This window comes from Aspergillus piperis (assembly GCF_003184755.1).
Source record: "Aspergillus piperis CBS 112811 unplaced genomic scaffold BO85scaffold_4, whole genome shotgun sequence".
NCBI lineage: Eukaryota > Fungi > Ascomycota > Eurotiomycetes > Eurotiales > Aspergillaceae > Aspergillus > Aspergillus piperis.
Genome location: NW_020291594.1, coordinates 2,060,259 through 2,086,734, shown reverse-complemented (window position 1 = coordinate 2,086,734; position 26,476 = coordinate 2,060,259). Strand labels below are relative to the sequence as shown.

General features: G+C 49.8%; 9 protein-coding genes across 9 annotated transcripts; 5 read left to right on the top strand and 4 right to left on the bottom strand.

Annotated features, from left to right (window-relative positions):
- The first annotated feature begins 222 nt into the window (after positions 1-222).
- On the top strand, positions 223-1,846 carry BO85DRAFT_447335 (SH3 domain-containing protein). Its single transcript, XM_025659701.1, has 4 exons — positions 223-433; positions 529-925; positions 981-1,202; positions 1,301-1,846. Exons 1-4 carry the CDS (start codon positions 371-373, stop codon positions 1,354-1,356), a joined length of 738 nt encoding a protein of 245 aa, XP_025518671.1. The 5' UTR covers positions 223-370; the 3' UTR covers positions 1,357-1,846.
- Positions 1,847-6,640: 4,794 nt separating this feature from the next.
- BO85DRAFT_238706 (AIM24 family protein) lies at positions 6,641-8,200 on the top strand. The gene is made up of 5 exons (XM_025654813.1): positions 6,641-6,722; positions 6,780-6,797; positions 6,858-7,290; positions 7,351-7,700; positions 7,765-8,200. The coding sequence occupies exons 2-5, from the start codon at positions 6,789-6,791 to the stop codon at positions 7,981-7,983; spliced, it is 1,011 nt and encodes a 336-aa protein (XP_025518670.1). The 5' UTR covers positions 6,641-6,722; positions 6,780-6,788; the 3' UTR covers positions 7,984-8,200.
- A 434-nt stretch (positions 8,201-8,634) lies between these two features.
- On the bottom strand, positions 8,635-10,863 carry BO85DRAFT_457548 (translation initiation factor eIF2 subunit beta; the record flags this gene model as incomplete). The annotated part of the gene is made up of 6 exons (XM_025661528.1): positions 8,635-8,801; positions 8,867-9,481; positions 9,557-9,653; positions 9,712-9,752; positions 10,485-10,539; positions 10,783-10,863. The coding sequence occupies 6 exons, from the start codon at positions 10,861-10,863 to the stop codon at positions 8,635-8,637; spliced, it is 1,056 nt and encodes a 351-aa protein (XP_025518669.1).
- Positions 10,864-11,471: 608 nt separating this feature from the next.
- BO85DRAFT_509736 (uncharacterized protein) lies at positions 11,472-12,117 on the bottom strand (the record flags this gene model as incomplete). Its single annotated transcript, XM_025664510.1, has 2 exons — positions 11,472-11,999; positions 12,055-12,117. The coding sequence occupies 2 exons, from the start codon at positions 12,115-12,117 to the stop codon at positions 11,472-11,474; spliced, it is 591 nt and encodes a 196-aa protein (XP_025518668.1).
- A 2,412-nt stretch (positions 12,118-14,529) lies between these two features.
- BO85DRAFT_416513 (uncharacterized protein) lies at positions 14,530-16,713 on the bottom strand (the record flags this gene model as incomplete). The annotated part of the gene is made up of 3 exons (XM_025657735.1): positions 14,530-16,011; positions 16,062-16,525; positions 16,587-16,713. 3 exons carry the CDS (start codon positions 16,711-16,713, stop codon positions 14,530-14,532), a joined length of 2,073 nt encoding a protein of 690 aa, XP_025518667.1.
- Positions 16,714-19,586: 2,873 nt separating this feature from the next.
- On the top strand, positions 19,587-20,210 carry BO85DRAFT_485872 (RNA recognition motif domain-containing protein; the record flags this gene model as incomplete). Its single annotated transcript, XM_025663345.1, has 5 exons — positions 19,587-19,606; positions 19,668-19,740; positions 19,809-19,915; positions 19,965-20,077; positions 20,170-20,210. 5 exons carry the CDS (start codon positions 19,587-19,589, stop codon positions 20,208-20,210), a joined length of 354 nt encoding a protein of 117 aa, XP_025518666.1.
- Positions 20,211-20,721: 511 nt separating this feature from the next.
- Positions 20,722-21,981, bottom strand: BO85DRAFT_467205 (gamma-glutamylcyclotransferase; the record flags this gene model as incomplete). The annotated part of the gene is made up of 5 exons (XM_025662173.1): positions 21,875-21,981; positions 21,744-21,775; positions 21,605-21,654; positions 21,338-21,427; positions 20,722-21,255 (listed from the first exon to the last, which is right to left on the bottom strand). The coding sequence occupies exons 1-5, from the start codon at positions 21,970-21,972 to the stop codon at positions 20,722-20,724; spliced, it is 804 nt and encodes a 267-aa protein (XP_025518665.1). The 5' UTR covers positions 21,973-21,981.
- Positions 21,982-22,706: 725 nt separating this feature from the next.
- Positions 22,707-23,986, top strand: BO85DRAFT_238009 (putative short-chain dehydrogenase/reductase family protein). The gene is made up of 2 exons (XM_025654812.1): positions 22,707-23,756; positions 23,826-23,986. The coding sequence occupies exons 1-2, from the start codon at positions 22,876-22,878 to the stop codon at positions 23,947-23,949; spliced, it is 1,005 nt and encodes a 334-aa protein (XP_025518664.1). The 5' UTR covers positions 22,707-22,875; the 3' UTR covers positions 23,950-23,986.
- A 429-nt stretch (positions 23,987-24,415) lies between these two features.
- On the top strand, positions 24,416-26,091 carry BO85DRAFT_447323 (calcium binding modulator protein). Its single transcript, XM_025659700.1, has 4 exons — positions 24,416-24,706; positions 24,779-24,797; positions 24,881-25,775; positions 25,842-26,091. The coding sequence occupies exons 1-4, from the start codon at positions 24,666-24,668 to the stop codon at positions 25,865-25,867; spliced, it is 981 nt and encodes a 326-aa protein (XP_025518663.1). The 5' UTR covers positions 24,416-24,665; the 3' UTR covers positions 25,868-26,091.
- The last annotated feature ends 385 nt before the right edge of the window (positions 26,092-26,476 follow it).

The window sequence follows — 26,476 nt, the reverse complement described above, 5'->3', positions numbered from 1 at the left end:
GTGGATTCTTCAAGCGAAACCCATCCAGGGACCAATGTCTCAGAAGGGCGCCTGTGATATGGTGATGCCTGAAATGACAAGACCGACTAAATTCTCGGAGCCAATTAGCGGCAGGCAACCCACCCCCGGAACTGGGGGCCTCAGGTACCAAACTGACTAGCAAGTAGAAGGAGAACCAACTGGCGGGCCTGCCATGCCGTTACATTATTATTCATTCATTATCGATTGCCTCCGTCCACTCCCTCCATCCCATCCGTCTCTCTGTCTCATTCTTTCAACCCTGTCTTTCACTGTCTTCGTTTGATCTGCATATCTGCAAAGCTTGATACCTTCTTGTTGTGTGTTTTTACTTTCTATCCACCTCATGAGCATGGCGTCCCAGTCCGACTTCTTCTCGGCTATGACCAACCGGTCGCTCCGCAACGTCCGATCGGTAGGATGCCCTCCCCTGTCAGCATCACTCAGTAAACGGAGTTGCTCGAGCTGATCTTCAATGATGCACCTTGCTGACATCCTTCGATCCACTAGGAACTTGAGTTTCTCGCAGATGCATCAGTCATTACTCCGCAACAGCTCTCATCCATTCTATCGCAACTACCGAGGGACGATGAACGCAGCAGAGCCCCCGTGCCTCGGCAGCAGCCACCAGTGCAACAACCACCTGTCGTCGCCCAGCAGCCCCCTACCCCGTACTCTCCTCCTACGAACCAGTTTGCAAACACTACCTTGAACGAGAAGGCCACTTATCAGCAGCCTCCTCCGCAACAGTACTCAACCCCGCCTGTTCCGCCACCTGCTTATCCCCAAGCTCCACCGGTACTGTCTATCGCTTCGGCGCTCTATGCCTACACTCCGACGGATCCCGGAGACTTGGCTCTCCAGCCAAACGATCGTATTCAAGTCTTGGAACACATGAATGCCGACTGTAGGGCTGCTGATACCCTTTGTGTGCAACCTCCCTTGCTAACCGCTTGTTATAGGGTGGCGTGGTCGTAATGAGCGCACCAACCTTGAGGGTATCTTCCCTCGGAGCTACGTGAACGTGCTGAATGACAAGGCCGTCTCGTCTCCTCCCCCGACCAACTATGGAAACATGCCGCTGGAAGTCAGCCAGAGTGGCTCGGCGCCCCCGGGTGAGGAGGGCAAGAAGTCCAAGTTTGAGGAGCAGGGCAAGAAGTTTGGCAAGAAGATGGGCAATGCCGGTACGTTTCAAGCAATGCGCGCGCACTTTGACATATCGAATTGATGCGCCGTGGACATCTCCTTATCTACAATCATTCTTACTGACAATCACACCTAGCTATTTTCGGTGCCGGTGCTACCGTCGGTTCGAACATTGTCAACAGCATCTTTTAGATGTGTGGCCAGTCGAAATCCTATTCGTTTTTTATATTTCTTATTCAAGTGCAGGCCGGAGAGGCGTCATTTGATTTTCTTTCTCTCACCCTCATTTGCTCATGGGAAAGGCGTTGGTGGTTGATTACATTATTATTCGGCAAAACCGTTGAGTTCGGGTCAGTTGGGATAGCGCGTCGCAGACTACTTGGGTTAATGGTGAAATTATTCTAGTCATAGAAGTAACTGGGATGTGTCTTGCCAACTACGGACAGAGGTTGCTCGTTACGTATCTGTCCTTGATCGCGGGTTTACCGCTCCTGTAGTCTTTGCCGTGAAAGATTTCACTCTAGACCTCGACTTATTCCTGCTTTAAGTACGATCATTGTTACGATCTTCTAATTGTCGGCGCTTAAGTTTCGCTCACTTTTACTGTGTCTTACACGGCTAAGCCTCTAAAGGCGAGTCAATCTCCCCTCGCCCCGGCATGAGAAACGACGATCGACTCTTGTTAGCGCCGACGATTATGGTACGCCACAACGATGTGTCCACTCATAGACGACCTACAATCCTTATGCATAACAAGGGCGTTTAGCTATTCAGTGTTATATTCAGTTATCAACTGTGATTTGTCGGACAGCGATTCAAAGACAGCTCGAACCGCCGGGATGCAAGATGAGCTGGTGTTCCGATCGAATCCGCGCGGGGCTGTGAACAGGCGACAAGGCTGAGCTGCAGCCATCCTGGAGGGTGGGATGTTGGTAAATATAGCAGATGTATTTGATTCAGCTATATCCTATTTTCCGCCGATGTCTTAGGGGGAAAATCTTAAACTTTTCTGTCAGACTGTCTGTCATACCGTGTGCCTCACTATGGGGTGGTATCTATCGCTTATTACTATACTATCATTACTTCCCGGTGCTTTGGCCACCGGCTGGGATGATTTTGCAGATGACCTTGCTACAGATTTGGTACGTTGCCTTTTATACACAGATTTTGGGGCAAGTTGAGTAACATTGAAATTCTAGGCGCCTCTTATATCCCTTTTTGGTGAGCGACTGAGCAAGCAGTTCTTATCTGAATCCACCAGCATCTTAGATAACTTTCTCTTCTCTGTGGCCCCATTGGGTATTCTGACGGCTGTGGTTTCCGTCATTCGTGTTTGCGGAAACTCTTCTCTCCGCGCGTTCATAGGGCGGGCTCAGGAGGGCCCTGGTGAAGCTGAAAATGAACTCTTGTCATGCGTGTCCGAGACAACCGCAGAGATGTTTAACAATGGAGGAATCTCTAGGGTATTCGGAAGACCTCGACTACTAGAGGTAATTGCCTGGGAGGAGACAGATCCTCAGACAAAGGAGCGCTCCTACCGGATAGGAACTTTGCGCGATGCCCTTCGTGAGGGTGCTTGGTTGGCGGGCAAAGGAACTTGGATTCTCGATGAGAAGGAATACCTGCCCGAGCTCGATATCCCGAATCTGTCCTTGAACAAGGGAATTGAGAAGAGCAGCCAAGGCTGGTTCTATGCTGCTGCTGTTTTGGGGCTAGGTCTGCAAGTTGGTGAGTTGACGTGACATGTCTTTGGTATTGCCAGTGGCCTATATTGACAGATTATGTCAGGGGTCATTGTATACGCTGCAATCACTGTCTACCTCTTTCCTGTACAGTTTAAAAAAGACGGAAGCCTTGTCGTAAGCTATGCTTTTCCGCTGTTTTCCCTGGGGTCTATCTTTCTCTGCATCGGTATGTTCCTGTGCGCCTTCATCATCGAGCGCTCATCCACCGAATGCTACATTCGACCTGCAATGCCCAGCAAGATCTACTGGTTGCAGCCAGGCGGCCAAGATGTCGGTGACCAAGTTTTCGGAGCTTTTCTGGGTGTTAGCGAGGGACCTAATTCCAAGGCGACTGAAGACCTCTTGTATATTAAATCAGTCAGAAGCCCTGGAATCTTCGGCAAAGGGCCATTGCTCGTGTTTACTGTGATTATTACCCTTATTGGGTTCATCATTCAGTTTGTCGGGATCCGAGGGTTGCATGCCTCTGTGGTACTGGCAGAAATGGGCGCTACTCTCCTAATGTCCATCGTCAGAGCCTGCCTGCGGACCAAGAGGTCCGGATCGGACGAGAACCGCCTAACGGCGGAAGAGCGCCATCTTGTGTCCTATAACGAGCAAGAACTTGACTGCTTTGCGTTCCATCTGGAACAAGTCAGGTCGTTTGGTTTAGTCTCGAGCGCGCCACAGAGATCTCGAGCTCAATCGACAACCTCGTCAGCAGCTGCATCAACACAAACTCCAAGTCAGAAACCCGGCCTTGGAACAAAGCTTATAACGACGAGGGCTCAACTAGCCCGCCTTACTTCTAACCCCGATAAAGAGTCCAGCTTAGCTTGGGATGGCCTTCCAATCAGGGAGAGAGCTCAAAAACTGGCGGACACGATAGAAAGAACAATGAATTTATTATCAGGCTGGAAGAACCTGACTGAAGATACCGTTAGCTTCGACCTCATCCTCACTTGTCAGTCTCTCAACAAAAGCGGTTTCAATCCTGCGCTGGAAACCTACACCATCAAACTATATAGATCAGAAGATACCCTGTTATGGAAGGTTGATGAGACCGAGCTCGAGGCAGTTCTAGGACTATGGACATGGTCACTGCTGAAGTCGAATTCGAAATGGCTTCAGACGGGGCTTGATCGTGCTGTTGGTTTGACCAAATCTGAGGCTATGGCAGAAGAAACCGACCTTTATTTTCATAAGTGGATTTACCGCCATACGGAAGCCAGGATGGTTTCGTCCAAGACCGTGTCATTTGGTAGCGAACTCTTTGGTCTCTATTCAGACAAAAACCCTGGAAGCAAGGAAATTCTCGTTGTGAAAACACAGAATAATCTCGAGACCATGGCTGCTCAGGACATTTATATCCATTTCCTCAGAAGCGTTCTCCAAGACTTCGAAACAATTGGTGGCGATGTGGATGTGCGCCCAGGCTCACAAAACAGCTATATCTCATACAGCAGTCGCCTCGACGAGTTAGTCGCCTGCTTCGAGTCCGGAGAGCTTGGTTCAAGAGAAGATGCCCTGCTATGCATCGTTCCGGTCCTAAAAGCTCGGAAACTTCTACCAGAGCTTGCTGCGGACTCGCATAGGGTGAGAGCACAGATTGAGAGGTGCATTGCGAATGATAACTGGTCAGAAGCGTTTTCCATTGCTCGATGGCTCTGTGAGCGTTCTGAAGGCCAGGAGTTCGAGCGTTCTGTCTATGAGCTTGGCTACCTCTGTCAGCGTGCAATCCTACATATTGAGGACACTGTCCGAAGCGAAGGTCTAGATGTCTTGCTCTCTCTTCTGCAGGACGATCTCAGATTGACATATTTCAACAATAAAAAAAGCGTTCGACCGGTGGGCTGGATGGAGTCCCATCACCAGCAGGCTTGGTGGAGCCAATTTTCTCAGCAGCTCGGGTATATTGCATGGCACATCTCTAACAATAAAGCTGACAGACACACGATGAAGGCATCTATTGAATCCATAAGTGACTTTACAGACTTGGGCCTGCCAGTGCCAGGCTCCGATGACGAGCAGAATAAGAAGAAGTGTGCTGAGCAAACCGTATTAGGATGGCTCACTCACGGAGCGGACATCATGTTCGAGAGGCAAGTCCCTGGGCCTGAGGACCAACTCTGTCTTGAATGGGTCGTTCAAAACGGGCAACTTGCTATCTGTCAGTGGCTTTTAGTCAAGTGGGCTGAGGTTGGCCAACACTACGGCGCAATGGCACAGAAGGCCTTCGTATTTGCGGCAAGATGCGGAGCAGACTCAGCGATCCAAGCACTCATCCGGCGCGGTGCAAACATCAACAATCAGGAATACGAAGGATACACGGCCTTGTATGAGCTTGTCGCAAACCAAGAATTTGAGGCAACACGGCGACTGCTTGACAACGGAGCGGATGCAGACCTGGGCATAAAGTCCAGCGGTATAACCCCACTTGGTATATCTGCCGGTCAAGGGGATGAGCGCATTACTCGCTTGCTCCTTGACCGAGGAGCAAAGATCGACCGACAAGACAGGCAAGGCTTTAGTGTTCTACACCTTGCTGTTCGCCAGAATCAATTGGCCATCGTACGTCTGCTTCTTAACAGAGGTGGATACATCGATAATGTCGCAGGAGATGGCAGGACACCTCTAACTCATGCTTCGGCGGATGATCAAAAAGAAATGGTCGAGCTGCTCTTAAATTATGGAGCAAGGATTAACGTTCAGGATGACTGCGGCTGCACCCCATTGACTTTGGCTGTCTACAACTACGCGTCCGTGGATATCATCCGCCTATTGCTGGACAATGGGGCCGATATTTATCAAACGGACAACAACGGCGCGAATGCCTTTGATGAGGCCCGTCAAAGGAATCGCTTAGATGTTTTAGCACTCTTGGAAGCCGCATCTAAGACCGGGAACTCACAGACAAGTACATAGACTTGCGACAAGAGGTTATACTCAGGGTCAAGAGCATGAAAAAGCACCATAGTCTACCAATACACTATCAATGACTCCACGGCATTGCAATGTACGAATAAGGCTTTGGTTTTTGATATGTTTCCGTGATGTACTCGATCGCGCTGTCGAAGTGATGTTACTTCACAGCCACACAAAGGTTGGGAAGGCGCTTTGTGAGGGCCAAGCGCCAATCTGCTCTCCACCCCCAGTTCTTCCCCTCATCGCACTGACAGAGACGTATTCATTCTCTGGATTCCACCTTGGATTGGGTCTTGCCTTATTCCGACGCACTAGTCCGCCAGCCAATGGTATTTGTTAGCGCCGGCTTCCCCCTCGAGTGTCACACCTCGAGGCTATCAGAGGCCTTCTCTAAGCGCCGACGGCGATCACCATGCAGTAGCTCTGCTTGGTTTGCGACCAGAGCTCCTCCCGATCCATCTCCTCAACGTTGATAGCCATGCTTGCTCCCGATAATTTAAACTGGGAGTTTCTGCTCCCAGTTCTTCCAGCTTTTTCTAAATGCCTTGGATCTTCTTTCTTCGTCAGTCAATGCGCTGAACGACCTACTATTGTATTGCTGTCTTCTAGAACTTTGCAGCTAAGAAAATTCTCCTAATTGCTTTCGCTGTCTCCTTTTTACTTGAGGCATCTTCACCCCGCACGTCCTATCTAGGATCCAGGATTCGCAGCAATCGACTATTGAAGGCAAGTTTCTCCGTACATATGTATTGATTAGCGTTTATTGCTCTCAAAGTTCCGGTAAATGCGAAATATACCGCGCCGGTTACTCATAGCTATTATAGACCTAGGAGCAGTAATTGACTGAAGGAACAATGTCCGAACAAGTTGTTTATCCACCTCCTCCAAGCCAAGCGCCTACTTTTCCTCGTGGGTTAACCCTCTCATGCATCATTGCCGCTCAATGCTAACCATCTCATCGTGTAGCTCCACCGAATGGCGCCGGTAACGTATCCCGGATAAACATCTTGCGCCATCTAGCTAATAAGTCCTGTAGCATATCAGCCTCCATCCCAAACCCCTCCAAACATTCCTCCAAACTTCAGCTTTCCCCCGCCTCCGCAGCAGCCTATACCTTCAAATGATGAGAAGGCAGATGTTTCACCGATCTCTTCTCCACAAGGCCCGTCAACCCCACCGATAAATGAGAAGGCTTTCTATGCAGCTGAGAACGGCGGGTCATTCGCTGCCAACGCGACGATGTTCAGTTCATCGGAAGCCCAGCAAGCACCTACACCAGGGCCAGGCCTCACACGAGCGCATACAGATGCGACTCTTGCCAGCCGAATTGCCCCAAAACACTTCGTAGGAGCCACCTCAACATATGCGGACGATGTAGGGACTTTCAACGGTGGCAGCTACAGGGTCAGTCATCGAGACACAAACACTCTCTTGACCATTCAGCTGGCGGTGGGGTGTCCCATCCAGGCGAGACCCGGTATGTGAACATAACCTTAATGTACACTACAAGATACTAATAATACCTCTCATACGACAGGAATCATGATCGCAATGTCTCCTTCTATGTCCCTCAGAGGTTCGCTTTCTTTTGGGTGGATGAAAGCCCTTGCAGGAGGCCAATTGGCCCGGTCAACATACACCGGTCCTGGTGAACTCCTACTTGCCCCATCTATTCTAGGAGATGTCACTATCATCCGTCTGGACGGCAATACAGAGTGGACCGTAGGAAAGGACGCCTTTCTCGCTTGTACGGTCGGCGTTAACATCAACTTCAAAACTCAAGGTCTTATGAAGGGTGTGTTCTCCGGCGAGGGTTTTATCGTGTTCAAGTTCACCGGCTCCGGATTGGTATGGATGCAGAGCTTCGGAGCAATTGTCAAGAAAGAAGTATGTGGATTTGCCTCCCGTAGCTCTGAGCAATGAGTGATGAGCCAAACTAATGTGATTATAGCTCGCCGATGATGAGACGTACTACGTGAACAACGGCCACCTGGTGGCCTGGAACTGCCGCTACAAGATTGAACGAGTTGCTTCGGGTGGTATCATTTCTAACTGGAGTGCAGGCGAGGGTCTTGCATGTAGATTTACAGGCCCTGGCACTGTATACATGCAGACACGTAACGTGTCCTCCTTCGTTGCCCATCTGGGCACCAGTATCGCCAAAAGCTGAACACGCAGACCTGATGATCTGGTGGGCTTACCACAATAGCTGTCTTTTCCTTTTGGTTTTCTATTCTTCTGGCTGCTTTGGCTTGATATAATTACCCTGCTATATACCTGACACGTATTTGTATCTACTCATGTGCTTTCTACGAAGTCATCATTCTGCATAGTCACAAAATTGGATATCTTCTGTCACTTCTTTTGGGTAGCTTTTCATGACTCTGGCAGGCTCGACCGCTTTTTCAAGGCGGAAGCAAAGTCCAGCACAATTTCTGCTTCATCTGCCATGTCGCCAGCATACGTGAAATCGGAGTAAGGTCATACCAATCCATTTACCTATCATGCCATGCTAAGAAATCTTCACTTCGTCTCTCTCGCCTCTTCCCTTTTTTTTTTTTTTGTATCCCTTGCACCCTGAAACCGAACCATCGAAAGCCAAGAATGGATCGATCGATCCTACAACGTTCATCATCCACATGTTCACATAAGAGATGGAATGCAAAAAGGATAAGGAAAAAAAGAAAGAAGAAGTCTTTGTATACGAAAAAGGCGGGGGAAACATATCATAACCGCGCCAGAAGATACCACCGAAGACACCATGGTAGTAGCTTCCTCCATGGATCCTTCTCCCCCTTTGACAAAAATTCCATTAACCCATTTAACCCTGTCTCTTTCTGCGGCCGACCTGTCCACGGAAACCAGTCTTGATGGCGGCGACGGAACGACGAGAACCGCAAGAGTTGCAGGTGACGAAGTATAGACGGTTCTCACCCTTGTTGAGCTCGGTGTCGGGACTGCGGCAGGTCTTGCAAGTGACGTATTCGACTGCAGGGAATTAGTATCGTTGGTGTTTTTTTAATGGGGATATAGCACCAGGCTGTTGAACATACCAATGTATCTTCTCAAGACGTTCTCAATCTGCTTCTGCTGGAAACGACCCTTGATAACCAGACGACGGCTACCGTCGACACTACCACTGGTACCCAATTCGGCGAACAAGAACTGCATAACGTGATCATCGGACCGCTTCATGCGCTTGCAGATATCGGCAATGTTGGCGAAAATCGTACGACGGTTACCTTCACGCAGACACTGGGGCGGCGGGATCTTATACGACTTGGTACCGCTGGACAACAGATCGGGGTGGTGGCTCTGAATGAGGGAGAAGAATCGGGACACAAGCAGCGAGTAGGGAATGGGTTGCGCGGCGTCGTGAGCCCAGATACCGGTTCCAGCTTCGTGGTCTCCCTCGGGGACGACCTCTTCCTTCTCCTCGGCGACGGCACCGTCCTTCTCTGCAACACCGGCCTCGGCGAGCTTGGCCTCGAAATCACCAGCGTCGACCTTCTTCGGCTTCTTCTTCTTCTTCTTCAGAGCGGAGGGGTCGAACTCGCCGTCGGCGGCGGGGGTCTCGTCATCACCGCCCTCGGTGTCCTTGGGCTTCTTGCTCTTCTTCTTTTTCGAAAGACCCTTGAAGAGTTCGGTAACTTCGTCGACGGCCTTGTCTGTGGGTTTAGAATGTAGAGGTCAGTATCAGATTTGATATCCACGAGAGGATAAGGGAAGAAAGATAGATATACCCTCAGTCTCAGCGACCGGCTTCTCAACAACCGGAGCAGCCTCCGTCACTTCGCCGTTGGTATCCATAATGACAGCGCCTTCACTGAATGCGACGGACTTGCGTTGTTTTTGGGGAGCGGGTTCAACCTGCTAATCCGGACCAGCCCAAACACACGTTAGCGGGAGGGGCGAAACAGAAAACCCAAAAAAGAAGCGCTGGAACACACTAAAGAAAGGTCAACCAGTGTGAAGCTCGATCCGCAGAAATCGCGTCCGAGCGTTGCACAACAGGTAATGGGTATATAGAGGGAAAAGAACACGGGGGTGGAGGTGGTGCTTCAAGAAAGCAAAAGCGGAGGGAGTCGAGATGGTCCCACGGCGAAATGTGATGAAGAAAATGTGGGAGGGAAACCGATCGGTAAAGGGAAAACGGGGGTGTGACGTACAGTCTCCGCCATATTTGGGCTGGCCGTTTTTTGTTTATCGAAGAGAATGAGCGTTTCTCAACTTCCCACCAGGACAAGATATTCCGATAGATTGCTTGTTAGGTTCGCGAGAGATGACGGAAATTGCTCTAGGGATTGTGGTTTGAGCTGGTTGAATCTCGAAGTTTGGTTGTTGCGCTGACTCGATGGCGAAGAATCGCTGTTATCGCGGGCTCCTGGCACGTGACTATAATGAGTCAAGTTTGTATTGCCATTACCGTCCGGTATTGTGATCCTGGCACGTGAGATCTCTGTCTGTCGGTGTCTCTCCCCTGGATTACATCAGACCATAACTAGGTTCACCGAACGAGCTAGTGTCTGTGTGTGTATAGCTTCATCCTCTTGATTGATTATATTATTTTATGCCATAACATTCGTCAGGCGGTGGCAGGCCCTGCTTGATTACTCTCTTCTCCTTCTTTAGCATACACCACAATCTCCCAAGTATATCATCGGATCCAACCAGAATCACAAAAGATGGCCTCCCCCTCCCCCTCCGCTTCCCTCAGCACCTCCGCCTTTATGGTCTCCTCCCAAGACAAACACTACTCCTCCGCCTCAGATGACGATGTCGCCTCCCTCCCTTCCGAATCCACCTCCGCATCGGATCTCGATTCCCTCGACTCGGACTACTCGGACGCCGAAGAAGAATGGCGCGAAAGCATCGAGCAATTAGAGTTGTTGTTGACGATGGTGCTGGTGCCTTTTGTGGGGAAGTACTTGGGTAGGAAGTGTGCTTATTGGAGTACGTATACCCCTACTTTCTCTGGTTTTGGTGTGTGGGAGGGATAATGTGAAGACCATCTGCTAATGGATGATGGCACAGGCTGGACCAGATTCATGGAATGGAAGTACCCGGTTGAAGTCGTGGTTACCAAACCTGGTGTGTTCAAGGGGACGGGAGCTGTGGAGGCAATGGCCCCGATATAAGCATCTTTCTTTCTTTGTTTGTTTCCTCTCTTATTGGGGAAGAGGAGTATGGGTTTGTGTTTTATGAAGGGGGTGGGGTAGATTTGTTGAATTTCTTTTGTTGGTTTTGGTGTTATTTATATATTTGTTCTGCTCTGTTTTATACTTTCTTTATGTGTGAGGAATGTGGTGGGGACTACTCATTGATTGATTGATGAATGGTGGTGGTGGTGATGGCATAGCATACATGCATACTACATGCATGATCTGACTTTCCTTAGTATAATATACCCAATTCCAAATACTATCACAAATACCATTGACATCTAGTAATACTACTACCATTCAAATATATCACGCAGCAAAGCAAAGTATATCTCATTCAATCATTTATATACTCCCAGAGTACATGTACGCATGCAAAGAAACCCATCTACCCAGAATAACAAACCCTAACTCGCCCGCGCAAGCCATATCCCCTAACCACATAACAAACGAAACAAAACCAGTTCGCCTGACCCAGTCATGACCGAAGAACTGACTAGATAGTCCTACCCACCCTCCCCTCACACACACTATTCGCCCCCATGCCCATCGCAGCCTCCCTCGCAGCTTCAACGTTCTCCCTCGCCATGTTTCTTCTGACCTCACCACTCTCCAGACTCCCAAACGGGATGCCTAGCTCCTCTAGCGCCCTCTCCACAATGTAGTACGGATCACTGCATCCGGGCGTGAGGAAGCGTTCTAGAGGGATGGGGTTTGAGTCATCGGTTTCCTGGCGGTTGTGTACCTGTGTACTGAGGATATCTTCCAATAGCTTGAAGCGAGAGAAGAGAGGATCGTGGGGTGGAAGCGATGAGAGGACATTGGTGATGTGTTGGATGTCTGCATCGATGTCGATGTCTGTGTCTTTTGTGGGATTGGCAGTGTTATTGCTGGAGATGTCGAGAGCCAATTGAGCGTTGAGCTTGTGCATTCGTTCAGAGCATATGAGTGTTGAGAGCCAGGATGGTATCTGGTTCTGCTTTTGGGTATTGTCTTGGGTTTGGTTGAGGGTCTGCTTGGAGTCCTGGATACTTATATTAGAGGTGTCATATAATGGTGGTGAAGGGTCATAGACTGACATGATTGATGATGGTCTGATCGTGGATGAAGCGGTTTTGCTCAGTCAATCGGTTGGAAGACATGATGGTGATTCTTTGCTCGATAAGGCTTTATGATAGAATATGTGTAGACGTGTTGAAAGGGAGATACAGCAGTAAATATATAGAAGAAACACTGACGCTGTCACAAAACACTCAATGTCCATACAAGCGGTTAGCAAACACATCTTATATACTAATAGAAGTAGTAGTAGTAGTAGTACACCCCCCTTCTAGCGCATAACCTCCCACCATTCACTCACTCACGCACATTCGTCACCTCCCCTCTTCCTCTCATCTAGACCCCCACAGACCAAACAAGACACACAGAAAAAAGACCCAACAGCCCGGATCAGCCTACTGCAAGGTAAAGGTAAGGCAAAGGCAACGCTCAAACTTCTTCTGCGCTAATGCAACTGAAAGAGATTACCCCTCACAGTACTAATTGTAGAAGTATCACATACCCCTCGAATGACACAGCCCATCTCGCCTGTTTGTGTGCCCTGCCCATCCACGCCACGCAATCCAAACCCTGATCTGCAGCCAAACATATAGAAGAAAAGAAAAGAAAAGAAACACACCACAGCTTCATCAGCAGCAGCAGCAGCAGCAGCAGCAGTACCACCTCCAGCCGAAAATAGAAAACTAACGGTGATGGGCACTAGCGCAGAGGAGCAAGATAGATAGAGGACTGATGGGAAAAGGGGATATCGTATGTGCAACCACACATCATGAAGTACTACACCCTTATCAGCAACCGCACCATCTAACTATCCAACTAAACTATCTGCCACATGCATGTATGTCTTGAAAGGTAACCCATTCCCTCGGGCTTCACACACACACAGACCAAAAACACTAACGGTTTCCCGCAGCTAGCCTGGTTAATCAGGGGGATAATGGATGACGGGGAAAGAGGAACGTTGTTACATTGCATCTCTTCCCATGCTCAGTGCCAGATCGTCGGGTCCGGGATCGTCAGCGCCGGTGTTTCTACTTGGGGTTGGGCTAATGCATGTACTAGATACTAATCCTTTCGTACGCTGGGTGTGGTCTGATCTCTCTCTCTGTGCCTCTCTCGTGGGCTGTGCACACTTTGGCGACGTGGCTGGTCTGTGTCATTGATGGGGAATTAGATCGATCGAAGTTCGATTGTCGATTGCCTCTCTCTCGTGTTATCATCGTCATCTACAGTGATCTACTACTTCTAATTTCGCTGTCAACGAGTAAAAAGCAGTTTACATGGTAAGCAGAGCCATCCTACTTGAGAACCACTTGACGCAAGTGCACAACCCCACCCAGAGCAGATCACCTATCGCCATCACCAGCATCATCATCATGATCATGATCACCCCGAAACCCAATCAATCAATCAATCAGTCAATCAACGCCTTGATGCCCAGTCCCCGAGACTACCTACCTAACTAACCAACCCTCATCAAACCCCGTCAGGTATCAATGACAGCGGAACTAGAAACCCACTAGTAAGTAACAGCCATAGTTCATAGCCAATCCATACCAAATCCAGAACCTCATACATATATAACTCTTACTCCTATAGCTAGTAAGTAAGTACTTATTATCTATACCGTCTTTCCTAAGGAAAGGAAAAAAGGGGAAAGGGCGGACCCGGGGGGATGGTTCCGTAGCGTGATGGATGGATGGATAGATCAATCCAATTTCTCCATCTAACGACGTTACATTGCATATATTATACCCTGCTTAGTAGGCCTAAGTAATATTGGTAGTAGTAAGGTGTATTAAGTACAGTAGGGCAAGACAACACACGGCAGGATCCTCATCCCAGTCACCTCAATACCTACTACGTAGTAGTTAGTAGTAATGCTCGCGCTTTCTGCCTACGTTGTTTTCGTTGCCTATTCCAAGGGCTTGCTAGCTGACTGACTGGAGTAATCTACGCTAATTGCTCCATCCCTGCATGTCAGGTATAACAGAACCAGTGTGTCGGGGATCCCTAAACTGACGATGATAGACACGAGGTGATACAAGTCAGGGGTTCAAACAAAGCAACCATACTGTCGGGACTACTAACTACTCAACTGTCCCAAGGGAAGCCCCATTATTGAGTTTCTTGATTGTGTACCACTACTATCCCACGCTACTGCGGCCGAAAAAGCAAAGGTCGGCCGCTACGTCGTCGATCGCAATTCATTCATGCGTCGTAAGGGCTGCTGCGCCTGCCTACGAGGCCAGCCGGATTAATTATTGTCTCTCAATTATTGCATGGTCAATCGATCTGGCACCCATCTGTGCTACCGGGGCCGGCCAAGTCTCGGCATGCTGAATGAGCAACAGCAAAGGGGTATATTGTGTATCCTGGAGGATCTGCAACATTTAGTACACATGAAAAACTTCGTCGTGTCGAGTAGTCAGCAATAACAAAGCGAAATCGTCCAATAAAGCAAGTGAGCAATAACGGCCCCCAACAGCCATTTATCAGTAACCCATTCTTTGCTGCCAAAATGTCCCAAGCCCATCAGTGGGGTCCAAGCGGCCATTTCCTATTCCAATGGCCCCACCCCTTCGTCGTGACAGCGACTCCAGCCAGGGTCCCGGACGGAAGGTGGTCCTGGATTCTGATTCTATCGATTCATCATCATGAATTGGCAGCTGACTTGCGTCTCTCATCTGGCTTTCTTTCACAGTTGATGGGGTGTCTCGCATGCTGTCGGTCGAACACAAGGCAGTTGAAGGTCTCTCAAGCCTTGCCTCCCACAAATAGTGCGGCTTTTCTCCCAGAATACTTGTGCCAAGTTGTGTGGCCTCCAGTCGTTCCTGAATTTCCTGCGTAATGTTGCGATTGGCTGCGCTCGAGGTCGGCATACTCAAGACCTGGGTGTCAAGCTCTGTATCCATATCAACAATGATAGATGCTGTCTCCCACTCCTCCAGGTCAATCAAACTCGCCATATCTGAGCCGCAGTCATTGGCTTCAGGAAAAGCTGTGAAGTCCAGGCTCTCATAATCTGGCTCCTCGATCCTCTGTCTAATTTGACTCTGATGACCCTGCGGGTTCTCGCCACAAATACCGACATCGGACATCACGGACATCTTTCTACTACTGCCATGAATTAGAGACCAAGAGAGTTGATTGTAGCTTGGTGTGATTGTTCCTCGGAGTTTGGCACCAATTACTCCTTCATAGTCAAAGTCTTCAGTATCAGCTACAGATCTGCTGCGAGGCTCCGAGGTTGGCTGCCGACACTTGCTGGTATTGGGCAAGGCAGACTGGTTGATTGTACTATCGTGCACACGAGCCGCAGCAATATTCCCGTCTGTTCCTCGTTCCTTAATCTTCTGGTCACCCACTTTGTCTTCATCAGAAGGCCTTTCTGTGACATCATTCGACCTCATGGTATCAGAATGCTTACACTTTTGTGAGACACCGTCTTGAAGCCTAGTGGAGCAGTATTGGCCCTCCTCTATGCTTTTGTCATCAATGATATATTGATTAGCCAAGAGGGAGTTTGGATGCTCTTCAATGTGCACCTCAGCATTTCTACTTGACGAGTTACCACAAGCAGACATGCAACTATCTGTAGCAGGCTCTGAGGTGGCATTCATTTCCAAGGACTCGGTGACAATGTGGTCTGCTCTGGGCAACTCTCGTGAGAGATAGAGGGCGACTGTAGAGGCGGTGTCCGAGACATCACTCTTATAACTGCTCCCTAATGAGCTCGTTCTATGGACATCTCGAGGAGAACTGTCAATCAGTCTCATTAGGGTAGCGCTATTGGTATTTCTTTTAGCAAGGAAGTCGCTTTCAGAGAAATCAGAGCCAGAGCTGGCTCTCATGGTATCTGTGTTCGCGATCGTATCGAATCCCAAGAAACCTAGCGAGGGATCGCGGCTGCGGGTTCTGATAGGAGATGATGCCTTCCCTCTTTTGAAAATCCCGCTTGTACGCCTTTGGCTCAGCTGTTACGGTGTTAGCGATCTCATACAAGGCCCAGCAGCATGTCACTTACAGTCAGACGATCACAGGGCACGTTGGGAGCATGAAAGGTGTCGTTGAATGTTCTCTTCTTCGAACCAGGGCGTTCGCTGATCTTCTTATCCTGAACCTTGTACTCGTATCGGTCAGTCTTTGTTCTGTGTCGAGGCTGCCGCTCATATCGGTGATGTCCCCTTTCTTCGGAGTTTGAAGACGTTGCTGGATCATTTGCTGTTGACGATGCAACTGGCTGTTGGGATCCTGTTGGCTCGAGTGAAGCCACCTGACCCACACGAGCCTGCTGTAATTTTCGCGCAGAGGGATAACATACAGTGACGCCTCCTCTTTCAGCGTAATAATTCTCCCATCCAAGCCATCCTGGCTGTCGTTCAGCGAAACTGGCTGGCATGTTCTCAGGTTCCGCGTTCATTTTCTTTATTTCTTCATATCGATCTTTGTCGAAGGCATAAGACACTGGTTGTAGGTAATAGGAAGGAGCTGCAAATTATCAGAGATGCACTTGAGGCTTCAGATACTGGTAATGATGAATGGGACTTACGGTGGCGTAGAGAGCTTGTATCTCGCGGTTCGTGGCTATTGTGCGCGGCATCTGATTTAGTTATCCAGTCCTGCACTCTGTTATAGAGATCGGAGTGCCGTAGCGGATTAGAACCAACTTGAGCCATGTTGTGTAAGCTGGTAAGAGATGGGGCTGTGGGCAGTGATTTGAGGGGATATGTAGTTAGAGTTGTGGGTTGTGTGTGTGTGTGTGTGTGTGTGTGTGTGCGGGCAGGAGCTCCCCGACGACATCTCGACCAACGCTTAGCGTCACTGTTGCTTCAGATGATGTCGCGGTTGCCGAACATGACCACTAGATATAGATTTAAGGTGGGAAGGAGAATCGGAGAATCCGAGATGGTATAACATGTGTTTTTCAATGAGACTATTGTGGAGTATCTCTATTCTATAAGTCTCCTACTTGTTACATCGTATCTCCCTATTTTTCACTTCACTTTTGTATTTAACACGTAGCAGTGATATCTCGGGGGTATCAAGGTGGTTGGGGACTTTCCAATCCCGATCAAGGGCGCTATATCTTCAGCAACACAAAACAGCTTTTTGCTGTATCTCCGCTAGAGGTATATCTTGTACTCTGAGAAGTACCCTTGCAAAATGGGGGTCAACTACATGCTGTGCCTGGGGAATGGCAGGTGATATCCTGCCGCTCCATTCGTTTACCCTCCGGTTATCGCCAGCTATCTAAGAGGTAAAGTCAAAGGGATAGACATGCAGCAGCAATAGGGAGATGAAATTGGGCCTTCAATAAAGGGGGTCTTCGTCGATTAGCTTGTTGTGTACCTACGACAATATCGATGGGAGCATGGAGTCTCAAACGTGATGCGTATAGAACTCAATACTGCGCAGGAAAGACATTTCAAAAGTAGGCTGTCAGCATGATGACGGATTTCTGCAGTCCTCGAGCTCTCCGCAGTACATCCTTAGAGGATTCCTCGGAGTTTGTGGTTTTGCCTTGTCAGCTGCATACCATGATGTTTCATGGACACTAATTTCCGATTGCCTCAGTTCATCAGAGAGATGCTGCATTGATTGCTGCAGAGCGAGCAGCGGTTGGTTGATACGCAAGGCTGCCATTCTTTTGGCCGATGCCCTGTTGTCCTATACAACACCTGTCACCGCCACGCCGTCGTCAGGAGCTGCTTCTGTTATGCTCGTCTTGTGCGCGCGGGCATTCCTGGCACATTTCTTGATCTCGGATGTCCGTTTATCAACAGATGGCTGCCATCCTGAATGTGGTACATTATCGTAAGCACCTATAGGGTTCTTGACCACTGCGCGGCCATCTTGATCGATGATCACACGGTATTCATTAGTGATGTCACCCATCCTGGTGAGGCCCTAGAATATCGAGGCAGCTCTCAGGGTGAAGGATGAAGCACCGTGAGTGAGGATGCAAAAACAAGATTGACGGTAGAGGAAGAAAAGGTGGAAGGTAACACTACCTTCATATTTGGGGCTTGGACATAGTCCATGCGCTGCTCGCACTTGCTGAACAAATTCAAACTCCTGGGGTGCAGCTGAAAAGCATGCAGCGCATCAAGTTCCAAGACAGATTCTGATAGTCAATAAAGAAGCCAGTGGAGAACAATTGAGGGAGGTGGGTATGAGAGAGTGTGGTGAATAGAAAGAAGCACGGTGCAGGTCTGGCCCCACCAGTAGCTAGAATGCTTCGTCCAGTGAATACTTCTACCCGGGAACTGCTTAGTAGTGAAGACCCGGGCCTGTCAGATAAGCTAGATAGATAGCTGGCAGGTACCAGACGAGTGCCAGTCTATGCTCCCGGCATGTGTAAGTAACAACTTCAAATGCCAGCAATACAAGCTGTTGGGTTGGTTGAACAGCAGCGTCCGTGCAGCGAAAGATAGGCCATGTCCGGCATCTTAAACAGCCCTACGACGAGGATCCGGGGACATAAGTAGTTCTTCGTCGGTCAACGGGAGCTGCAAATTGACACCCGTTGTGTCCTTGAGCTTCGGCGCCATGCATAGAGACCTAGCCGACTCTGGTCCTTAGCTCCCTTTCAGTGCCGGCCTGGTTTCCGGTTCTTGCATCCTCAAAACCAGACTCCATCGTCCGCCATCCAAGTAGGGTGGATAGTAAGTAGTTCCAAGCGCCTTGATGGAAGGTCGCCAAACCAACTTGAAGTAAATATCCACCCATCAGACTCTACGGCGAAATGTGATCCCAGTGCAACGGCTGCAGCCACCGGTAGACATCTCAACATTTTTTCCCCCAATTTTCCAATAATTTTCCAAGAGAGGAGGGGAACGGAGGTGCGCCGGGCATGAGTCTTTAGCGTCTCCAATCCCATCGCTGGTTTGCATTATTAAGACAAACAGCCCTGATGCTCTCTCTTCCCTTCCCTTAGAGCCTCGAGCACGCCAGGCTCTTCCCTCTTCCCTTCTTCCCTCTTTTTTTTTTTCCGTTTTTCCCCCCCGCTTTGCCAGCCGCGTTTTCCTCTTCTTCATCATTCTCACCGGTTCCTACAAAACTAAATCCCCCCTAAAACTACCCCCCATTCCTGGTCCCGGTTCTGCAGAACTGCTTCCTTAGTTTACAACTACCCCTCCATCCCTTACTCAAACTCCAAGCACCACTCGCAAATCAGGTAGGTCAGTCTACTTTCTCTTCGTCTTTCCCTTGGCAGTATGTTTTAGTTTCATGCTTGGTGGAGTCACTTGCAACGGTCTCACTGAATCTCCGTCGTGGAGAGGACCCTCCAGGGTCTGCTGTCGTCTCTCTTAAAACCATTCCCTTCATCCTCTCTCTCTCCCACTTTCTTTTGCTTTTTCTTCCTCCGTCTACATTCTTAGGTCTCTTCTTTGGTCGGCTGTTGTGAAATTTTCTCAAAGTTCGACGTGACTACTTTGTCAAAGAAACCATCGCATCCAACCCCTCATTCTCGCTGTGACATCCTCATTCCGCAGGTGCTTACTACCAGAATAGTTTCCAGCTCCGTTGTAGGAAACCTCAATAAAAAATGTCTAAGCTCTTTATCGGGTCTGTCAATTCTTTTTCCTTTCTGGCCACCCGGCCCCAATAGCATACTGACCAAAATCAGCGGCCTTGCCTGGCACACCACTGACGATACCCTCCGTGAGGGATTCTCGCAATATGGAACAATCGAAGAAGCCGTTGGTCATCCATGTTTCGCGGAGCAATGAAAGTTCTCCATCATTATGCTCGTACTGACCAAACTCAGATTGTCGTCAAGGACCATGACACCCACCGCAGCCGTGGATTCGGATTCGTCCGCTTCGCCTCTGATGCTGAGGCCGACGCTGCCATGAACGCCATGAACAACCAGGAGTAAGCAAGACATCTAAGTGTTTCATTTCCAAACACTGACAAATTTCAGATTCGACGGCCGTGTCATCCGTGTCGACAAAGCCTCGGAGTCGAGACCGCGCATGGGTGGTGGTGGTGGTTTCCACGGACGCGGTGGCTACAACCGTGGCTACAACGGCGGCGGTGAGTTTTTCTCTTCTATCTCCCTAGTGGGCACTGGCATCAAGGCCCTCTTTTTCCCCTCCAAATTTCATATTGTAGCTAATAAAAAGCAGGCTGGCGTTCCCAGCAGCAGGAGCCTGAGGCTGCAGAGTAAGCTGCGCAAGCTATTATAGCATTGCCGATGGCTTACTACGGACCGGTCTCTTGTCCTATTCTTCATTTCTTTTCACGATTTTCTTCCCTCTTTCTCGCATGTCAGCTGCTGTTAGTCCCTTCGGACATAAAGTATGGGATAAAACCCCGGGCGCATGCTACCCAGCTTTTATGATGGTGACTTACGACGAAACGACCCCTATCTCTTGTTTCTTTCCGTTATTGTTTTCCCCTCTCACGCCAGATCATTGCGATAATGACATCTCTCTCGTGGTTTGATATGGTTTCGCATCGCGTGGCTTTAAATCAATTGTTTCTGACGTCGTTTACTCGGGTCATGGTTGACATGTATGTAATCCGGCTTATGTTAACACCTGGTTTGAGGCCGGTGGGAAAGTGATCCAGCGAAAGCAATCAGTGCTCTATCCTGAATTTGGAATCAATCTAGGTCCAAGTCATGATCTATCCCAATCTCATCATCTCTATCTCTCTATATTCTTATTCAGACATGTCTACTCAGCAGGCGGGAACCGTTCATGTGCTTCCCGCGCCGATGGATGCAGCGACTCTTCCAAGTCCCGTTCAGCCTGCTCCTCTTCCCTACGCACCTCTTCCTCGTTCTGAAGCGCTTTAACCCGTTGCACTAGGTCGGTGACATGCATCTCAGCATTCCCGAACCCAAGCCCCTCGAGCGCCTTCTCCAACATGAATAGGTATTCCGCGTTCTTCCCACTCTTACCCTCGCTGCGACTGATCACCTCGGCCACCGCCTGTTGTTCACGCTGTGCCGGGTCACGTAGAAATTGCGGGTTGCTGGGCTGGCCGATGTAAACCATGCAGGTGATGGGGGTGGCGGGACAGTCCGAGGTGTCAGTAGATCTAGCTCCCTGGGGTGTCAGGACCGGGTGGAACGGCGTGTAGTGGTCAGAGTAGCCGTTGATTTCCCGGATGTCAAGATATTGTCGGACTTCATTGGCGTGGCTGGCAGGGATGTGGTACGCTACCCCCCAGACTGTAGCTGTTGCGGAGGTTTCATGGTGTGCTAGCTGTTTAGAGGGGTGGCTTGTGAGATAATTGACCAGAGGAACAGGATATGTGCAGGCGCAGAAGGGAGCAAAGGAATCATACCGGATCATCAAGAGTTTCCCAGAACTCCCGGTCAATCACTGTTAATACCCGTCCGGGGTTCTCTTTCGTGCCGCGGTGGTCGTTACTGTCCTGCGTGTTAGCCTATTGTGCTGAAATAATTAGATTTTCGCAGCTTGAAAGCATATTCAGACATACCTAGCCTATGATTAAAATGACTCAGTTAGCATCATCATCACCAGTCGACATCATCCATAAACAAAACAAGCAAACATCATGGAACAGACAATGACATAGTCAACAACATACCTGCCAAAACCGTCGGACATAGCCATTGATATAACCCGGAACACGCTGATCTACCCCAACGATAATTAACAACCAATTTACTCTGAATCAACCAAGGTCCCTACGACCCTCTTATCTCTCCAGAACAACATCAACATACCAAAATGCGGCGGAGGCTTCCAAATCAAGCTCCTTTTGGCAGCAAGAAAAGAAGAAAGGGTCAGCCACCACCGTCACCCGGTCATGGGATAATCACCGCGCCAATCGCGTTCAAGGACCTGATAGGCTTACCCGTAGCCGAACACCCAGAGGTCGCCGTCGGGGAAGTTTTCGCGCCAGCCCTTTTCGGATGAAAGGACATGGTGCTCGGCTTCCTCGCTAGACACCATAGCGTAACTTATATTTGGGGGTGAGTTTTGGTATGGTCTTTTGCCTGATGATCTTTGTCGGTGTGGATAATTCGGCTGGTCTGCGGGGTACTATATATTACCCCTCATTCGAGTTTGCTGGTTGGATATATATTGATGGGTAGGGGGGAAGAAGTTGGTATTTTATAGGGAGGAAGGTCTTTTGACTTTTAGTTGTCTAAGAAAGCGCACTCCAAAGAAAGCAGTAGAAACAATACGACTGCTTTTGAAGGCAGCAAATACCCCAGATTTGTCAGTCTAGAATTGCAAATGGCGAACAACTGAGCCAGATAGTCGCAAGAAAGGCCTCTGCGTGTTTGCATTGTTTGCGAGGTCCCCTGACCTGATCCGCGCCCAAAGGATGTTGCCACTTTCCTGCTTTCTCATTCGCTCTCCATTTCTTCTAATACTAAAAACTAAGCACTATCCCCAGAATTCTAGTTGCTTTATTCCAAGCCTCATATGGTTCATACGGGTATATATCTGCGAACGGGAAAAATTAGGAACCGCCTGTCACTACCGGATTCAACGGCAAACTTTCTGCTGAGGACCTTGGCGGACTGCAGAAACTGCTCGTACTCGTAAAGCCGCGTCGAGTATTGCTGCGGGGCGGCCCAGACGCCGGACCCGGCCTTAGCTCAAGCTAAACCGCCCTGGCAGCTATCGTCCATGGCGGATCGCTAATCAATTGAATTCAACTATCTTCAACTTTATGCAGGGTTGGGTTGGATCCGATCCTTCGAAGACGCATCCCTGTTCAGCCTTGATTAATTGATCGGCCTGACTGTGTCGATTGTCAGCTCCTTTGGGCTACATCAATGACTGGCCGTCCTTCTATCCTCCCTGGATTGTATAGGGTTCTGTCGCGTGCCGATTAACTGCATCATGGCTAGCCTCCTTCGTCTACTACGCACCCAGTATACCCCTCCGGTCGACCCCAGTGGGGTTTCATTCGCAGGAAAAACGGTCATCCTGACCGGAGCCACATCCGGACTGGGGTTCGAGGCCGCCGTCAAGCTCCTCAATCTCGGGGTGGAGTCGCTCATTATAGGGAGCCGGAACCTCCAGCGAGGCCAAGCGACCAAGACGGAGCTTGAGAAGCTTACAAACAGACAAGGAGTGATTCAAGTATGGCAGCTGGAAATGAACAGCTTCCAGAGCGTCAAGAGTTTCGCAAACCGGGTGAACGAGGAGTTGCACCAATTGGACATTGCGTTACTAAACGCCGGAATATGGAACCGAGATTTCGGCGTATCGCCCGAGGGATGGGAGGAAACATTGCAGGTCAATACGTTATCCACTTCCCTGTTGGCGCTGTTGCTCCTTCCGAAACTAAGGAGTAGCTCCTCCTTGTCCGACCCGGCTCATCTTACGGTCGTGTCCAGCCAACAGTTCGTGCGCGTGAAGGCCAAGAGTCTTCGGACGGTGCAGCCATTATTAAAGCATCTGAATAGCCCGCAGACCTTCAAAGGCCCCAAGCAGTATGGTATATCGAAGCTTCTCCTGGAGTATGTTCTCAAGACGGTAGCTGGTCTGGTTCGGAATGAGAATGGCACTGTGCCGGTCATTATCAACACTGTAAGCCCTGGGTTTTGTGTCTCGTCTCTTGGACGGCAATACAGTAGATTCTACGAGCGATGGGCGACGTGGTTGGCTTATAAGCTATTTGCGCGCACGGCGGAGCAAGGGAGCCGGTCGTTGGTCAGTGCCACTTATCAGGGGGTGGAGTCGCATGGGAAGTGCTGGCGGAGTGATGGATATCTAGAGTAAGTGGTTTCTCTTCTGTGATATTTCTACGTGTTGTCTTTGTGGCAGGGTTGCTAATGTTAGGGCAGTGAATCCGTGGCGTTGACAACGGGAGCGGAAGGAAAGCAGTTCCAGGCGAGAGCGTGGACGGAGATCATGAACGAGCTGGAGGAGCAATCCGAGGGGCTGAAGGAGTCAATCAGGGGGTGGTAAAAGCGCTTAATCTTCACTAGCCGGGGCGATACGTCTACGCCTTCCTGCACGGGGCCAATTGAATGAATGACTGGCTAGCGTGACTGATGGGTGATATTCATAGTCAGACCATACCAGACCATAATTTGATAGGAAAGAGACCTTCCCCGACGAACAGACGCTGGCCAGGCTCCACCGCGAATGGAAGAGGAACCAGTGGGCCAAGCATTTCCGGAACAAATAAAGAAGCCTCCAGTATAGGGCTGAGAACGGTCGGGCATGCCAGTGTTTGGTTGCGGACCGTCCATTGCGGCTGTCAAGAGGGTAAGGTTACACTGGCGACGGACTATTTCTATCTGAAGCAATTGTTGCTGCCTCCTCATTGTAGAGGTATATACACAGCCTCCTTGCAGGGGTGGCAGGACAAGTTTATTAGTTGAAGCGGTGCCTGAGCATCTCCGCTTGGCGACTCCTGCTGAACCGCCGCCCCACGGCTCCGCTCCCAAGGCCGCAAAAACAATCTGTTCGTTAATGACTAGCAGCCCATGGAACAGAACTTAATCTCTCCATCGCTCTCCCTGACCTCCTTTTGATCCCAACCCATCTTTTTCTTTCTTCTCCTTCTCTCCCTTCTTTTTCTCCCCTTTCATACCCCGCCCTTTGTAACTGGGCGTTTACCTTTTCATTCTGCCCCTCGCTGGATTGCGCCCGGCGTCAGTTACGTCAGATCCGCGGCCATGGCATACAACCAGTCCTACAACCCCGATGCGCTGCCAGCGTGAGTCACAATCCTCTGGAGGTTAATCAAAAGTGATGAATGGGGTCGCTAACAAGTCATAAATCGATACAGGCATGCAGAGCCGGAACAGGTGCGGTAGTTTCTTCTCGAGAGTGGTTCTTTGTCTGCCTGGTTGAATGCCCCGCGCCTCCTAACTCGGTCTATGACAATTAGGTAGCGCAAATGCTCGGTGCCATGCAATCCAGCAACTCGCACCACCAGAAGCATTCTCGCCCGTCTCCTCACCCTCCCTCCAGCGGCGTCCCACCTCGAGTCCCCGTTTCTAGTGCCGGCAATCCCCATCCCCAGCGCTACGGCGCACCACCGAGTCAGCGTCCTCCCATGGAGGCCCCGCATGGTGGACGGTCGCCGGCAAACGTTCCTCCAGCGAGTCAACAACAACGCCCTCACCCACTACACCCTTCTCCTCCTCCGCAGAACTACGGCTTCGGGCCGCCTCCTAGCCAGCCAGTGCGCAATCGTCCGCCGCCCGCGTCGCGTCCGCCCAACTCGCCGAACCATGGCGCGCTGGCAGTTCCCGACGACGACCCGCAACAGCTATTCCCCCTTTTCCGCGCTGCGAACACATCTCATTCGGGTACACTCACAGAGATGGAGCTGGGCTCTGCTCTAGTGAACGGAGACTTCACATCGTTTCACCCCAAGACCGTTAAGATGATGATCCGCATGTTTGATCGGAACAACAGCGGGACGATCTCATTCGACGAGTTTGTGGCACTGTGGCGCTACCTTGCAGCGTGGCGGGAGCTGTTCGATCGGTTCGATCAAGACCGCAGCGGGCGCATTAGCCTGTACGAGTTCGAGAATGCACTGGTGGCCTTCGGGTACCGGCTGAGCCAGCCATTTGTGATGGTGCTGTTCCGGACGTTCGAGAACAAAGGCCGGCAGATGAATAATGGTCCTCCGTATGGGCCGGCGAAACAGGGCATGAGCTTCGATTTGTTCGTGCAGGCGTGCATTAGTCTGCGGCGCATGACGGACGTCTTTAAGCGGTATGATGATGATCGCGACGGCTATATTACGGTGAGCTTCGAGGAATTCTTGACTGGTGAGTCGGTTCCCACCCTGGTTATGTGGAATGAGGTTGGATGGTTGGTTGCTAATGTCGGTGCAGAAATCCTCCAGCTTCAGGATGGATAGTTTTGATATGGACGATATGGTGGATTCTTCCAGGGTTTCCTCCCTAATTATACTTGTACATTATACCCTTATTATTTTCTCATAACATCTTTTGTCGCAAGCAAAACCCGGGAAATCTACAGCGAACAAGTATGACATGGGCTTTTTTTTTCTTTTCGTTTTTCCTACTCTCAAGCGAAGCAAGACTTCCCCCTATCGGGCGCAATTGCAATGCCCTTGGCTGCATGGTGCTTTAGTAAAACGCAAGTCAAGATGCGGTGTAGACTCAATTCCACGATGCTCCATCATGATTGAATGATTAATAGAGAGCATCATTGCAGATCATCGTCGGGGAGAAGAAAAAAGACTAAGGAGGATTGTGACAGGTCTTATTTGTTTGTTTTTCAGGCATGCAGACATGCAGACAAACCCCAAAAAATGTCCGGGCGTGCCAACGGTGTAACTTACCTTCCCCCCAAATTTCTCCCTCCTGCAGTCGGGATTTTTATCCCAAATTTTCAGTTGTTGTATGTCATTCCATGGGATTGCTTGACTATCATCCCGTGCCCATGGATTGAAGTGGCCCGTGGGGTGGCTTTTTCGGGAATGCTTATAGCCTTGTTCGTTTGG

Coding starts and splice junctions, on each gene's coding strand:
- BO85DRAFT_447335 (XM_025659701.1), top strand. CDS start 371: ATGGCGTCCCAGTCCGACTTCTTCTCGGCTATGACCAACCGGTCGCTC. Junction 926..980: donor GGAACACATGAATGCCGACT/GTAGGGCTGCTG, acceptor CGCTTGTTATAG/GGTGGCGTGGTCGTAATGAG. Junction 1,203..1,300: donor CAAGAAGATGGGCAATGCCG/GTACGTTTCAAG, acceptor AATCACACCTAG/CTATTTTCGGTGCCGGTGCT.
- BO85DRAFT_447323 (XM_025659700.1), top strand. CDS start 24,666: ATGGCATACAACCAGTCCTACAACCCCGATGCGCTGCCAGC. Junction 25,776..25,841: donor CTTCGAGGAATTCTTGACTG/GTGAGTCGGTTC, acceptor ATGTCGGTGCAG/AAATCCTCCAGCTTCAGGAT.
- BO85DRAFT_238706 (XM_025654813.1), top strand. Junction 7,291..7,350: donor TCCCATCCAGGCGAGACCCG/GTATGTGAACAT, acceptor CTCATACGACAG/GAATCATGATCGCAATGTCT. Junction 7,701..7,764: donor GAGCAATTGTCAAGAAAGAA/GTATGTGGATTT, acceptor ATGTGATTATAG/CTCGCCGATGATGAGACGTA.
- BO85DRAFT_238009 (XM_025654812.1), top strand. CDS start 22,876: ATGGCTAGCCTCCTTCGTCTACTACGCACCCAGTATACCCCTCCGGTC. Junction 23,757..23,825: donor CGGAGTGATGGATATCTAGA/GTAAGTGGTTTC, acceptor ATGTTAGGGCAG/TGAATCCGTGGCGTTGACAA.